Here is a 15749-nt window from a genome sequence, read left to right as displayed (position 1 = left end):
ATTTGAGGGAATCACTGACAAACGATACGCCCCAAAATCATGCCCTAAAGTGCGTCATTGAAATCAATGAAGTCAAGCTTGAATTTCACCAAAACTCCCTCAAAGGAACGGTTTAACAAGATTTTCAGTTACATATGAAAAGTGCGTCTCCTTCAAACACATTGGAGCACACATTTAGTTTAAACTGGGAGAAGGACGGACGGACACACACACACACACACACACACACACACAGTGCTGTGCAATATGGACAAACTTTTATTATCACAATAGGAGTAATTTTATATCCTGATATAGTATTTTTTTCCCCTAAAATGACATGAAATTAATGGAATTTCATCTTATCTTTCTCCCGTTTATTTATAGAAACCATATTTTATATATCAAACACAATGAAATATCTAAAAGAGATGTTTTCTTTCTTGCATGTTGAATGTGGGGTTTTGTGTTTTGATCCTTCTTTTCCACAGTATAATCTGGGGTCATGTGTTGGTGTATGAATTTAGTGATGGAGTCTGTCTGCGAGACTGTTGAGCTGCTGAAAGATCCAAATTAAATGTGTTTTATCATTGAAACACAAAGTGCATTAAAGTTGTTGATGAAGAGCAGATTCTCTGCTTTATCACAGTCTCTCTAGCTGGGATTCATTACAGATTTTTGCAAAATGAAAGCAATATTTCTAAATGTCAATAAAGTATAATTGTGCTTTGAACGTGTTTCCACTGAAGGTTGTTTTGGAGCCTGGTAACTTTGGTGAATTCTCATCCCGTGAGATTTCTCTGCAGGAAGACAGACGCTCCTAACCTCTTTATAACACATTCCTTTGTTGTTTCACGTCTAATGTGGCACTAGTCATTTTTAAGTATAACATTAATACATGTTTGGATCTCTTCTTTTGTTTACACTGTCATGTTTACTCGAAGAGCAGTGGTCATGTGACCAGGTACGTCACGTCCTGTGACGTGTATTTGCGGGAAAGGTGTTTCCATAGCGCTATTGTGACACATTTCAATATGGAAACACCTGAAATTCCTTCTTGTGAAAGCGTACACACTTTTTTGCGATATTTGAGGGTTTTTTTTTCTAAATTTGGGTGTTTCCATTACTGGTTTTTATTGCGCTGCTGTCAGCTCTGAGCTCCGCCTCCTGCTCTTTGTACGTCTCCAACAGGTTTCTGTGCATCCATTGCAACGTGGATCATTTGTTTAATTGGGATTAAAACCTTGTTTTAATCCCAAATCCAAGTAATGATCTTTATAAAGTCATGGATCAAGTACAGTAGTGATGAAGTACCGAGAATCTCTGCAGCTACAGTGTCAACATGACACACAATCATGAATCTCACCTGAGAGAGAACTTTTCTTTGTTTTCAACCTCCTCTTAGAGGAGGCTTTAGTGCTCAGATGTTGTGAAACACAAATGCTCCGCAGACATGTTGGCTCGCATCCAGGCACTCACGTGCTGATCGTAGTCTTTTGTCCCGTCATCATATCCTGTTTTGGTGAGTGAAGTGTTTGGACTAAAAATTAGGGACCTATAAAATCCATTTTATTTTTTCCAAATTCCATGTTTTCCACATTTGTTTTTTTTATTTCGTTTTTTTTCAGAAAATATTTTTTAACTCCTGTGAGGAAACAAAATAATACTAATAAATAAAAAAAACCATAATTAAACAAAGATGCCAAAAATTAATTAAAAGGTAAATATATGTTGTACTGACATGGATTATTCTGACTAACCTTTTTAATTATTCATGTCAAATATGTATGAGAGCAGCATTAATGTCACCCAGCTCCCTTTCAGGGATCAATGGTTTACTAAATCTGAGCAGGTTTATTGATTAAGTTTGGATCAACTTAATTTCAATTAACTTTAGGTTATGTATATAATCCCAGTTCTATGAGTATTGTGAGTGAGATGTCTCACTATGGGATGAAACCTCTGTCTGCATTCCTCAGAAGCATTATTTCAATCTGCCAATCCTGATTGACCGGTGAAGCGCATCCGTCCGCTAGGGGAGACCCACCTCCTACGGGTGGTCCCCGGAAACATTTCCCCACATGGTTACAATGTGTTATGCCGATTCTGTCAATTTCAACAGTAGATTATGTTTTCATTGGTTGATTCCATGATTCCGTTCGCAATTCCGTTAACGTGGATTTTATAGGGCCCTACCAAAAATACATTTTTTGGCCATTTTTGGACGAAAATTTTTGGTGGCCGAATTTTTCGTGCATCACTCAAAATACAGATTGAACAATAGAGGGTTATGTTTTTATATCACACTACGACATATGCTGTATTGTTATATATCTCGCGCGCACACACACACACACACACACAGTGATACAGCACCAACCTGGGTGTCCTCATTTATGTCATTATTGTTTAATCACTTTAATTTAGGTACATACACATGCACACATTCACACGCATCTGTGTGTGTGTGTGTGTGTGTCCTTTCATCCTCTGACTCGCTCTTTGTGTGACGCTCGTCGCTCTTTTTCCCCTTTCAATTATTCATTAGCTTGTTTCCATGGTTACTGTTGCTGGCGTGCACATGTGGGCCGTGTGCGTGTGTATCACGTTGTCTCGTGCACACAGTCCAAGGAGTTTTTGGATTCAGGGACTGTAATGACAGTGTGGTGTAATGTCACATTTCTACCAGTAGGAGTTTTATCACAGTTCATTCATTCTGTGATCAGCTGCACTGACAGTAGCACATGTTGCTTCAGGTTCTAGTTTTGATAGTTTGAAGTGGAGAACGGCTGCAGTTGAGGTTTGGATCAGGATCAGTTCCACTCTAATGTGAGGTGTGCTGTGGCATGTGGTCCATCAGGGGGCGGTAGAGCTCAGACTGACTGTCACTGGAAACCAGAGACTATTTTGATTACAGCAGGAGCACAAACATGATTGTATCTGATCTGAGGGTCACATGATCAACATTCATGTCAGCATTAGAATAATGACCAATTATGACCAACCAATTTTTATTTTTTTTAATTGTATTTGTTGTTTTCTTCATTTTTGCGTAATTTTGTTATGTGCTTGGTATCATTTAGTGCATTTCTCTCATTTTGTGTTTAATGGACTAATCCTACAGACACACACACTAACCCTACAGACACACACACTAACCCTACAGACGAACACACTAACCCTACAGACACACACACTAACCCTACAGACGCACACACTGACCCTACAGACACACACACTAACCCTACAGACGCACACACTAACCCTACAGACGCACACACTGACCCTACAGACACACACACACTGATCCTACAGACACACACACTAACCCTACAGACGCACACACTGACCCTACAGACACACACACACTGATCCTACAGACACACACACTGACCCTACAGACGCACACACTGACCCTACAGACACACACACACTAACCCTACAGACACACACACTGACCCTACAGACACACACACTAACCCTACAGACGCACACACTAACCCTACAGACACACACACACTGATCCTACAGACAGACACACACTGACCCTACAGACGCACACACACTGACCCTACAGACACACACACACACTGACCCTACAGACGCGCACACTAACCCTACAGACGCACACACTGACCCTACAGACACACACACACTGATCCTACAGACACACACACTGACCCTACAGACACACACACACTGATCCTACAGACACACACACTGACCCTACAGACAGACACACACTGACCCTACAGACACACACACACTAAACCTACAGACGCACACACACTGACCCTACAGACACACACACACACACACACACTGATCCTACAGACACACACACTGACCCTACAGACACACACACACTGATCCTACAGACACACACACACTGATCCTACAGACAGACACAAACTGACCCTACAGACACACACACACTAACCCTACAGACGCACACACTGACCCTACAGACAGACACACACTGACCCTACAGACACACACACACTAACCCTACAGACGCACACACACTGACCCTACAGACACACACACACTGATCCTACAGACACACACTGACCCTACAGACACACACACACTGACCCTACAGACACACACACACTGATCCTACAGACACACACACACTGATCCTACAGACACACACACACTGACCCTACAGACACACACTGACCCTACAGACACACACACACTGACCCTACGGACACACACACACTGATCCTACAGACACACACACACTGATCCTACAGACACACACACACTGACCCTACAGACACACACACACTGATCCTACAGACACACACACTGATCCTACAGACACACACACTGATCCTACAGACACACACACACACACACACTGACCCTACAGACACTAACAAACACTAACCCTACAGACACACACACTGACCCTACAGACACACACACACACACACACACACTGATCCTACAGACACACACACACTGAGCCTACACACACACACACACATACACTGAGCCTACAGACACACACACATACACTGATCCTACAGACACACACACATACACTGAGCCTACACACACACACACATACACTGAGCCTACACACACTGATGCTACAGACACACACACACACTGATCCTACAGACAAACAAGCACACACACACACACACACACACACACACACACACACAGAGATCCTACAGGCACACACACACTGACGCTACACACACAGACACACACACACACACACAAGTTTAGAGTTCCTTTTTAGATTTTATTATTATTATTTATTTATAATGCTAACAGGTCAAAAATCAGCTGTAAAATACACTAAAATCTAATATCTATCATCTAATTTATTTCCTATTTATTGATTACCTTAGGCTTCATAATCACTGAAAATATGGGTTTTAATATTTATGGTGTGGGCGTCGGAGCCTTTTTTGTGTCATTATATCCTAGGGATGTAACGATTAATCGTATGGCAGTTAAAAATCGATTCATAGGTATCACGGTTGATATCGATTTTCTAAAAATTGAATCGCAGTACTTTTTTTAACCAGCAGAGGGCTATCCACAAGTGTAGGCGGCGGGCGGAGTCTGCTACTACTTTCTTTCTGGCTGCCTTCTACTCTTAAATATGTTAATAAATGATTCATTACCCCTTTAGCACCGAAGGAATATCTGTAATATTACTTGAATATCTGTAAAAGTCACGTTTTGCTATTAGCTCTGTCTGCTAGCATAGCTTCTCTTCTTCACTGCAAGATATCTGCATGCCAACCGACCACTGTGTTACCAGCGCCCTCTGCTGGTCCAAACAAATATGACGTAAATCAGTGTAATCACTGTTTTTTTTTTTTTTTAAAGTCCAATTGTTAAGGCACAAAATACATTTTCAGTTGCACTTTTAAAAGAAAAAGAACTATTATGCAGTTTTGCATTGTTTATTATAGAACCAGAATTTAAATTAATAGGCTTCATTTTCATTTGTATTATTCCTTTATTTATTTCATTCAAGATTTATTTTTAGTTAAATTGCATTGTTTTGAATAGTTTATCAAAGAATTCTTTTGACAATGAAAAATAAAAGGAAAATAATACAGTATTTTCTAGTTTTTTTCCCAAAAAAAAAATTTGTCTACAGTCCCATTTCCCAATCGTGAGAGAATCGTATCGTGAACCCAGTATCCTGAATCGAATCGTATCGGGAGTTGAGTGAATCGTTACATCCCTATTATATCCCTAGATTTATATATTTTTAAATGGTAAAATGTGTGAAAACTTGATAGGAAACATATTTTAATAATTAACTACACGTGTATAACTATCTATAACAGTTTAGAATTAAATTATAGTTGACATTTTTTATTGAGTTTTCATGACAATTACAAAGTCAATTATCTGAACTGTATGACATATTAATTACAATTACGAGAGTAACACATTTTTAAAATTATAATTACTGTATAATTATGCCATAATTGTAATTAATCATCAATGACGTGATTACATTTATAATGACTCAACCCTACCACTGACTCACACTGGCTCTCTCTGTGACTCCACCCATATTTCAAGTCATAATTCCCATAATGCCGCTCACTCTAATCCATTCCCGTTTGGTTCACTGACCTACATGTTCATCATTCTTTCTAATCTTTCATTTTTCCATCTCTCCTTCAGTTTGTTACACATTCTCTTTTATTTTTTCTTTCCCTTTGGTTCTAAATATATTTTCCCTCATCCTCACATTAACAAACGTTGATTATTAGCAGATTTCTTTATTTTAATTGTTTGATTATAAGATTTGAACCCATCGTAGCTCCGCCCCTTCACCCTTTGACCCTGGTCATCCAGCATGGCTACGTGCTAAGCTAACTATATGGACTGGTCTCTGACCACGTGCGTGAAACAGACGCTGCACAGAAAATGCCCTGAAACATCCATCCATCCTTCTCTTCATCCATCCATCCAAACTTACATCCTTCCCTCTTCCCTCTTCCTCCCTCCTTTCTTCTTTACTTCCATTTACTCCTTCATCCATCCTTCCCTAATTCCATCCATCCATCCATCTAAACTTACATCCCTCATCCCTCTGTCTTCCTCCTTTCATCCTAACCTCCATCCACTCCTTCATCCATCCTTCCCTAATTCCATCCATCCCTCCCTCCATCCCTCGCTCCATCTGCGCAGGCTCCTCCCCCTCCTGCTGCACATCTGCAGCCCCTCCTCCTCCTCCTCTCCTCCTCCGTCTGTATCCGTGCATCAGGAAGAGCCTCCATGGCCGACTCCGTCTAAGGAGGTCGTCCTCTGAGGAAGAGGAGCGCTCATACGGATGAACCGTGCGCCGGAGGGGGCGTCGGCTTCACCATGATTGCCGTGTCTTTTAAATGTCGCTGCCAAATCCTGCGCAGGGTGAACAAAGGTAGAGAGACTCTGTGACACAGAGAGAGAGAGAGAGAGATTGTGCAGTATTTCACCATTTAATGGATAAACCAGTGTGTGTGTGTGTCTGTTTATAGACAGACACACACACACACAGATTACATGTATACGTAGACAGTGTGTGAGAGCGAGCAATGTGGAGCAAAGTGTGTTTTCTGTGAACTGACGTGTGTGTGTGTGTGTTTGCGTGCGTGCGTGTGTGTGTAATTCAGAATTACGCAGTCTAAGACCTTGTTAGCATGTGTTACCAAATAAAGAACAGTCTGATTATTCATGAATGTAATATTCATGATGTGTGTTAACGTCGGAGAAACGAGAGCAGATGAAGAACAAGGAGGTGTGTGTGTGTGTGTGTGTGTGTGTGTGTGTGTGTGTGTGTGTGTGTGTGTGTGTGTGTGTGTGTGTGTGTGTGTGTGTGTGTGTGTGTGTGTGTGTGTGTGTGTGTGTGCGTGCGTGCGTGCGTGCGTGCGTGCGTGCGTGCGTGCGTGCGTGCGTGCGTGCGTGCGTGCGTGCGTGCGTGCGTGCGTGCGCGACACCTTCCAGTAGTTTTGTTGTTGTTTTTATGTGGGAAAATATCTAGAAACAAAGTAATTGTTTAAAACTTAGGAACCAGAAGCCCTCCTGCTCTATATTGTGTCTCTGTGTGGGTTATTGTTTCTTCTTGTGTGTATTTCACCTCCTGTATGATCTGTGCAGGGGTCTCGGGTGAATTAATTTTTGGGACTCATTTCCTTACATGCAACTCACTTCTCATTGGTGTGATTTTAGCGTTGAACATGTTAAATTTCCTTATGTACAACTCTCTCATTTCTATAATTGCACGATACCTACGATACCCCGCGGTGGCAAATTGTAGCGGTTCCTACTATACTAGAAATTCTACACGACGGTACTACCGTGGGTTACGATACTACCGGTACCAGTTTCCGCTACATAGCGGTTGCCTCTACTCTCCTCCTGGCTTCTCACTACACAGTCTAAGCTCACTGCACACTATTCACTTGAAAACACACCAACATGGCAACCGAACTCCACAGCTGCTGAATGATTGGCTGTTTGCCTGTTACTGGTGACGTACGGAGATATAGGCTGGGTCCGCCCGTCTGTAGCTGATTGGCTGTTTGTGTGTTTCTGCCGTTATGAAAGAACTGAAGACAGCTCCTCTTCAACAGGAACTCAAAACAAACAAAAAGCTAAAGTTCTGTCTCTCCTGGATGCGTGCACGGCGTACAGTCACAAACACCAGACAACACATGGCAGAAGCACCAGGCCTGAGCAGCGAGTCTGCCACGGCGTCGTCAGTAGCATCACTAATTTTGCTCAAAAAACCAACTTCAAAAGTCCCATTTGGAACTATTTTGGCTTTAAACGAGGCAGAGACGGTAAAGCAATAGGAGATCTACTGTACAGGCGCTGTCACCAGCTATAGGAGCCAAAGGAGGAACACTTTTTTTTTTCCCGCAGGGACTCAGAGCGATATTTTTTTTTTCTTTTTTCTTTTTCTTTTTTATTTGCAGAGATATTTACAATGTACAAACAATATTTACAAATTATATACATACAAAGGAGGGATCATATCCAATCTCATAAAACACCAGCGACGTCACCCAGAAAATACGCAAATCAATTCCTGTTTATTGTATTTTATCCTCTTTGATTTGTTATGTTGGAGAAGAAGAATTATTGTCAAATAGTTTTTTTTTTAAATACAGTGGATTTATTATCCTAAGTTGATTATTTATATTAATTAAACATAAATTGATGTGCAAAGGAAACTGAATGATTTTTTTTTTTTAATTTCAACAATATAAATTCTAACTTCATTATATGCTTTTGTTCATGTACTCTTCATGCACCAAACAACACTATAAGTAATTAATAAGTACTAGATTACATTCTAAATCAATGAAAATGGCATTACGTCAAGCAAAATCCCTTCAAGCGACGTGACTCACGATTCCAGCGACTCAGGATTAAGTCACAATACCGACTATAGTGAATAGTGAGCAATTACACGGACAGTTTAATGGTTTAAACCAGGGGTGTCAAACTCCAGTTCTCGAGGGCCGGATTCCTCAGACTTTTAGATGTGTCCCTGCTCCAACACACCTGAATCAAATGAATCGCTCGTTATCATGCTTCTGCAGAGCTTGATCACAACACATTGGTCTCCACCAGGAGTGTTTGAGTAGGGACACATCTAAAAGTCTCAGGAATCCGGCCCTCGAGGACTGGAGTTTATGATGATTTCAAATGACTTATTCAGAGAGCTCCCGTTTTTGAGACGCGACGACAGAGGAAGTGGACTCGGTGACCCGTGACTTAAAGGAAGTTTGGGATCATGGGGAAAATGAAATATTAACTTAAATAACTTTTATCAGTACAAAAATGTTTTTTAATATTGACTTTTTTTTTTTTTTTTTTTTTTGAACTTAAACACTGCGACACAGTGACGTCATGAACCCGGAACCGGAAGTAGCGCGCTCATTATTGTGAGGGCCGTAATCTTAAAATTAATGTTTTGAACGTTTTGCTACACCAAATTACTCCAAAATAACAGATGCACAAACTCGGGGTATTTGGAAGCCGTTGACAAAGTTTCAGGTTGAACAGGCACCGTATCGGGGAGATTTTTGCTCCACACACACACATGCACACAGACCTTTCTTGCATTATAGATAGATTTCTAACTTCTACAAATACATTGCAGATTATAAAAATAATAATTTAAAAAAGGCTTCAGTATAGCAATATTACCTGGAACCGTGATGCTTTGTCTGGTGTAGTATCGTGGTTACTCATTTTGGTATCGTGAAAACTCTACTCATTTCCTTACAGCAGGGTTTGAGACTGCGACCAAAATACTCATACAAAACTACGATAAGTTAGTTAAGTCAATTATTCATTAACATGTATGGCTATGCTGTACACTCCCCCCCTACATTCATGTATTTCCCAGCGTGAGTTAATGACCCTCATCTGTTCTAAAGTCCTATTGATTCATATTTTTTTTTTTTTTTTAAACGACCCTCTTGTCGTGCCTGTAGGTGGCGCTCTACTCTACTCCACTCTAATCTACTTTACTCTACTCTACTCTATCTGCTCTGTCTTTGCAGATGTTGGGAACGTTCCATTGTCCCGCTGGTTGTAAATCATCTGCTGGAGCCTGAAATCAATCGCTCGTGTGTGACCTTGCTTTGACAAATTTAGCTCAATGATATAAAATGATGAGCGTTATGTAACGTGCACTCTGTTTGTGTGTGCGTGTCTAAAACGTTGCTGTCCTACATCTGGAAGGCTTTCATCTTCCCTTGGTGTGTGAGTGGGGACTAGTGATGTTGTGAGGACCGGAAAAGTTCAGATTTAAATTGAAACGTCTCCATAAAGACAGAGGAACATGAATGAAGTGAGCGCTCTTATTTACTGATGTTCCTTAAAGCCCTCACAGTCACAACATGTTCCTTCACACTGGGATACATGTGTGTATGTTTGGTGTTGTTGGGGTCTTTGTGTTTATTGTGTTGTGCACCTCATATTGTGTGTTTTATTGTTGTGTATTTTTCAGGTGAGGAATAAGATTGATTAATCTTTGTATTGTGCAGATGGTTTTCATTTCTGATTTCTATAATTTATGTATAAATGACCTTAAAACTCTGTAACTTTGTTCAAACCACAGGAGAAAAACAAAAGCCAATTGTTCCAAACAGACACAGTTTGGCCAAAAAGACATGTGGCTCTGTCTGTGGATAATCATTTTTCTTACTATACTACTGTATCTTGGACTAATTATTAACTCAACTGAACTAAATACATAATGTATTAATAACAGATGTGATCATCGTTCTTCTCTATTAAATTTAGCTCCTAATTTAGGGCTCTATTCTCTCGTCTGACTGAAGCATTTTTTACGCACCTGCAGTTACGCTCCTCTCTCCTGCTTGTATTCTCTGGTCCAGGTTCCTGACACGCCCACCACGCGTAAGTAGAGCAAAAGCACGTAGTCTGTGAATGAAGGCGGTCTGAAACAAAGGAAGCGGACTGGGTCATGATGTCATTTATTTGGGGCTGTCTAGAAATCACGGAACATGGAGTTTTCCCAACGCTTGTAAATGTCATTGAAATCTGTGAAAATTATAAAGTTCACTTTTAATTTGAAACACGTGCTGTAATGATCGCTTTCTGAGGACTGTCCCTTTAAGGGAGCCATGGTAACGTGAGGTCAGAGTTGAGTCAGACCTGCCTACTTCCTGATTTGTAGTGAGCGCATGGACGGAGTTTAATGTTACTTTTCTGTTACCGTCTCGTCTGAAACGACATTAGAAGCAGTATTTCATCTTCCACTGCTTACAATAAACGTGCAGTGTGACGGTAATCAGTTGTTTTGAGTCCTGTTTATAATGTTATTGACCCACAGAGACCTCTGGATATATACAGCGCGTACACACACACACACTCACTCACACACAGTGACACTGAAGCAAACAATTTCCAAATTGTTTAACCATTATTTATTTTTTTTATCTCTTTGTTCGACTCTGTCTTTAATATTGTCGCTGCAGCTGCTGGGGTGAGTGAGAGGAGGAGGGAGGGTTTGGCCAGTGCGTGTGTTGAGTTTCACTCAGGGACAGAGCGGGAGAGAGGCGGGGTTAAGATAGACAGGAGAATAAAGCATAATGGCAGCTTTACAGAAAAAACTGTTAATGTTGCGTGAATTATATCAATATTACGATATAGTCCTGTGCTATATCTCTTAAATAAATATATCGATATTTATTAAAAACTCGATATATCGCCCAGCCTTAGCGCATCATCATCATCTGTCATCAATACGGTACCTGCTCTAAAGCATGACATAGTGTGATGTGCTGGAGGTTTAAGGAAATAATCCTGCAGAACGTCCTGCTTTAATCCAGAGGAGACAGAGATGTTTGCAGTGAAACAGAACCATGGCTTCCTACATGTCAATGTCAACTTTATTTATACAGCACATTTAAAAACAGCTACAACTGCCCAAAGTGCTGTACAGCGAACATTATAAAGTACAATGTAAAAACAGTCACAAAATATACAACATAAAACAATAATAATAAAATACATGGGATCTGCTCAACTTGTGTTGAAAGCCAAAGCAAAAAGATGGGTTTTCAGCAATGACTTAAAAACATGAATGGACTGGGCCATTTTGACATTCAGCGGAAGGCTGTTCCAGAGATTCGGAGCCGCTACGGCAAAAGCCCGGTCTCCTCTGGTTTTGCGCTTAGATTTTGGCACCACCAGAGTCATTTGTTTGGAGGATCTCAGTGTTCGACCTGGATCACGGATCAACATAATACACAGTTTTAAATATAAATAGTTTAAATCTTTATGGAGCTGATGTGAGCGAGTCTGAACTAAAGATGAGCCTCATTTAGATATACAGTATGTGAGAACAGTTTCTGGTCCATCCTCTCATGCTTATTTCACCTACCTCCGCATATGATGGCTTCACTCATTATTCACTCTGTAGCAGCAGCTGAGGCGCAACTCAGGTGATCACAGCTGATCAACTCCACGACGCACAACCCACCGCCTCTGCAAAAAAAAGAGTGGACGGCACGGATAAAATATAATGAAATGTAACACAATTTGTACCGTCTAGAACTCTACATATCTGTAATATTACGTGAATATCTGTAAAAGTCACGTTTTTCTATTAGCTCTGTCTGCTAGCATAGCATCTCTTCTTCACTGCAAGAATTTCTGCATGCCAACCGATCACTGGGTTACCAGCGCCCTCTGCTGGTCCAAACAAACATCTGATGAAAATTGAAATTACTGTTTTTTTTTGTTTTTTTTTAAAGTCCAATTGTTAAGGCACAAAATACATTTTCAGTTGCACTTTTAAAAAGAAAAAACTATTATGCAGTTTTGCATTGTTTACTATAGAACCAGAATTTAAATTAATAGGCTTCTTCTTCATTTGTATTATTCCTTTATTTATTTCATTCAAGATTTAATTTTAGTTAAATTGCATTGTTTTGAATAGTTTATCACGTAGCGGCACTGGCCGAGCAAGGTCAAAGGGTAAAGGGGCGTTGCCACATTAACAGATTCACACATGGCACGTCCCTCTGTGTTGCAGATGAAGGGCCGTACACCAAACACTCAGCCGGGTCCAGACCAGGGGACGGCACGCTCGCCATCAGGAGGCAGAGCATCCCAGGTAAACTTTAGCTCCGCCCATTTCAACACATAAGTTGATTCTTCACCTTTGAAAGTTCTGAAAACATTTGAAGCGAGAAAGTGACCAAGTACAATATCATGTGCTCATTTGATCCATAAAACTCATGTAAACACATTTCACACATTTTAAGAGACTCTACATTGGTCTACTGACTACACTTTCTTTTCACTTCAAAATAAGAGCCCTATTTACAAAACAGTTAAAAAAAACAAAACAAATGGAAGACAAGAAGAGATGCTTTTATTTTGAAAAGGGGATGTTAGATTTATAGCTTGGAAACCAGTCCCAGGACCATTTTACATTCAGCTTTCCAATGCATCATGGGACGGTTTAGTTTGACTTGTGTGCCCACCGTGCATGAAGTGTTACCCTATTAGGGCTTTGCATGGCCATCAATCTGACGATATGATATGATTCACAATTTGCATGTCACGATACAATATATCGGCATCTCGATAACTACAAATTTTACCTTTAAAAGTACAAAATGGTATGAAATTCAATTTATTTCATTTTTTTAACTAACTGTAATTCAATCCAATATCAAAAACAAGTGGTTTGTTTATCAAATTAAATACAAATTTTTTAAAAAAGTTTAACTTTTGCTTCTACAACAGATTCTGATTCTGTAAACTTCTTAATTTAAAAAAAAAAAAGTGACCACATACATCTGTTTTATGAAAATAAAGTGCAATCAACTTCCAAGAGGAGTGTGAAGTAGTTTAACAAGGTTTGATGTGGTTGAAAAACACGATTTAAAAAGTTGATTGGTAAATTTTTTGGATCGTTAATCGTGCGGTAAATTATCGCAGTATATTGCCTAATCAATTTTGGCTGTGGTTAGTGGACAGAAGGACCAATAGAACAGGATAGAGAGATAGAACATCAGAGTGTTCCAGACTAGTTGAGCCGTGAACCACAGATCAGGAAGTGACATCATCAGCTTCACGACACCTGAAACAGAGCAGAGGGAGAAGAACAAGGAGAAGACACTGACTGCAGAAAAACATGATACATTACTATCAAGTCAGCCTGTCTTGGCCTTGGGCCTCACTCCCAGTGCCTAGTCAGCACTTATTATAAAGGTGATCAATATCCTCCTGTTTATTGATAAGCTAACAGTGACTCTAAGGTCTGTAAATGTGACCGTTTACAGATGAGTCCATGTCGCTCTAGTGGTTAGGTTATGATTCAGTCCTGTTTACAGTTACAATACAGCGTGTGTCAGAAACCAGTCACAACATAACATGATTACTAGTTTAACCAAAACTCCAACAGGTAAAAAAGCTCACTGTGTCAGTGTGCAGTCATAACAGGGTCCTTCAGATCATGCTGATCATACAGACACACACACACAAAGAGAGCGACAAACGATCCATTAAACTGGTCCGTAGACGCTTTAAAACCTCTTCATCATGTGAGCAGAGCAGAGTGCTGCCTTCACTGCCTCCTCTAAGTGCTCATTTACTGCATTTATGGAAGGAAACCAATGAATTACTGTGTGTGCGTGTGCTTATGCGCGTGCGTGTGTGTGTGTGTAGACGAGTTCCGGGGCTGCACGGTGGTGGAGCTGATGAAGAAGGAGGGAACCACACTGGGACTCACCGTCTCAGGAGGCATCGACAAGGACGGGAAACCTCGCGTTTCAAACCTCAGACAGGGAGGCATCGCCGCCAGGTAACCATGGTTACCCTCCATCACAGCAACACACAGGACATGACCAGAGGGGTATTCCATAAAGTGGCTTATGTTCTTATTCTGAGTATGTTTGGGCTCAAATGAGGGAAACTCTGAAGGCGAGGTATGTTCTTCTGAGTCTGTTGCCATGGAAACATTATCCATGAACTAAACCTGCTCACTGGCAGGTTTAGTCTAAGAAACCCTGGGTTTCTCCCTGGCTCCGCCCACCTGACTACTGCTTCTGTAGGAACACTTTAATGAACCTTGACACACATTAGTGACATCACACACCTTTGTGACATCACACACATTAGTGACATCACACACCACAGACGTGTTCACATCATTACTAATGTTGTGTTGCTTTATATGTTTTTATCAAACTATAGTTTTCTTTATAACATTGTAGATGTAGATCATTTAGTGACAGACACTGAGGTTGATCTGCATTAAAACATCTACTGACGTCTGTAGTAAAGTTCCCTGAAAACAAACCTGTGGAGAATGTAAAGGAGGAGATGATCATTTAAATTAATACACATTTAAAGCTCGACGTTTACATTATTTATTACTGTAATACATCTGGATGTATAGTCATCACAGTTTGAAAGTTACGCGGGCGCAGTGGGTAAGAGGTGTGCTTGGGAGCGTAGAGTCGGGGTTCGAATCACGTCTTTTTTAGATGTGCAGACGACTTTGGTGACTACATCATATTAATAATCAATATACTGTAAATGATGCCATGTCTTTATAGCCACTATAGTGGGAGGGCTGTACACTTCCTCTACTTACTGGGGCCAAAGAAAGTTAATACTCCTTGAATAAACCTTTTAAATTATAATAACATTATGAGTGAACTCATCCTTTATAAACCCTGTGAGTTGATCATTTATACCTTAAGTTCAGGTGGAGCTGTCTATGATAAGAGCTG

General features: G+C 40.5%; 1 protein-coding gene across 7 annotated transcripts in view; it reads left to right on the top strand.

The window, feature by feature from the left end:
- Nucleotides 1-15749, top strand: part of grip1 (glutamate receptor interacting protein 1) — a 53802-nt gene that overhangs the window by 13958 nt on the left and 24095 nt on the right. For 4 of the 7 annotated variants that reach the window (XM_028449250.1, XM_028449252.1, XM_028449249.1 and 1 more), the window contains exons 2-3: nt 13037-13117; nt 14680-14815. In XM_028449250.1, coding sequence (XP_028305051.1) covers nt 13037-13117; nt 14680-14815 — 217 coding nt within the window. Of the gene's footprint in view, nt 1-6736; nt 6896-13036; nt 13118-14679; nt 14816-15749 lie in introns of those variants that run through there. The other 3 variants (XM_028449254.1, XM_028449253.1, XM_028449251.1) reach the window with 1 other exon arrangement.

The sequence above is a fragment of the Gouania willdenowi genome, chromosome 6 (genome assembly GCF_900634775.1).
Source record: "Gouania willdenowi chromosome 6, fGouWil2.1, whole genome shotgun sequence".
NCBI classification, from domain to species: domain Eukaryota; kingdom Metazoa; phylum Chordata; class Actinopteri; order Blenniiformes; family Gobiesocidae; genus Gouania; species Gouania willdenowi.
This window is presented reverse-complemented; position numbering and strand designations above follow the sequence as displayed.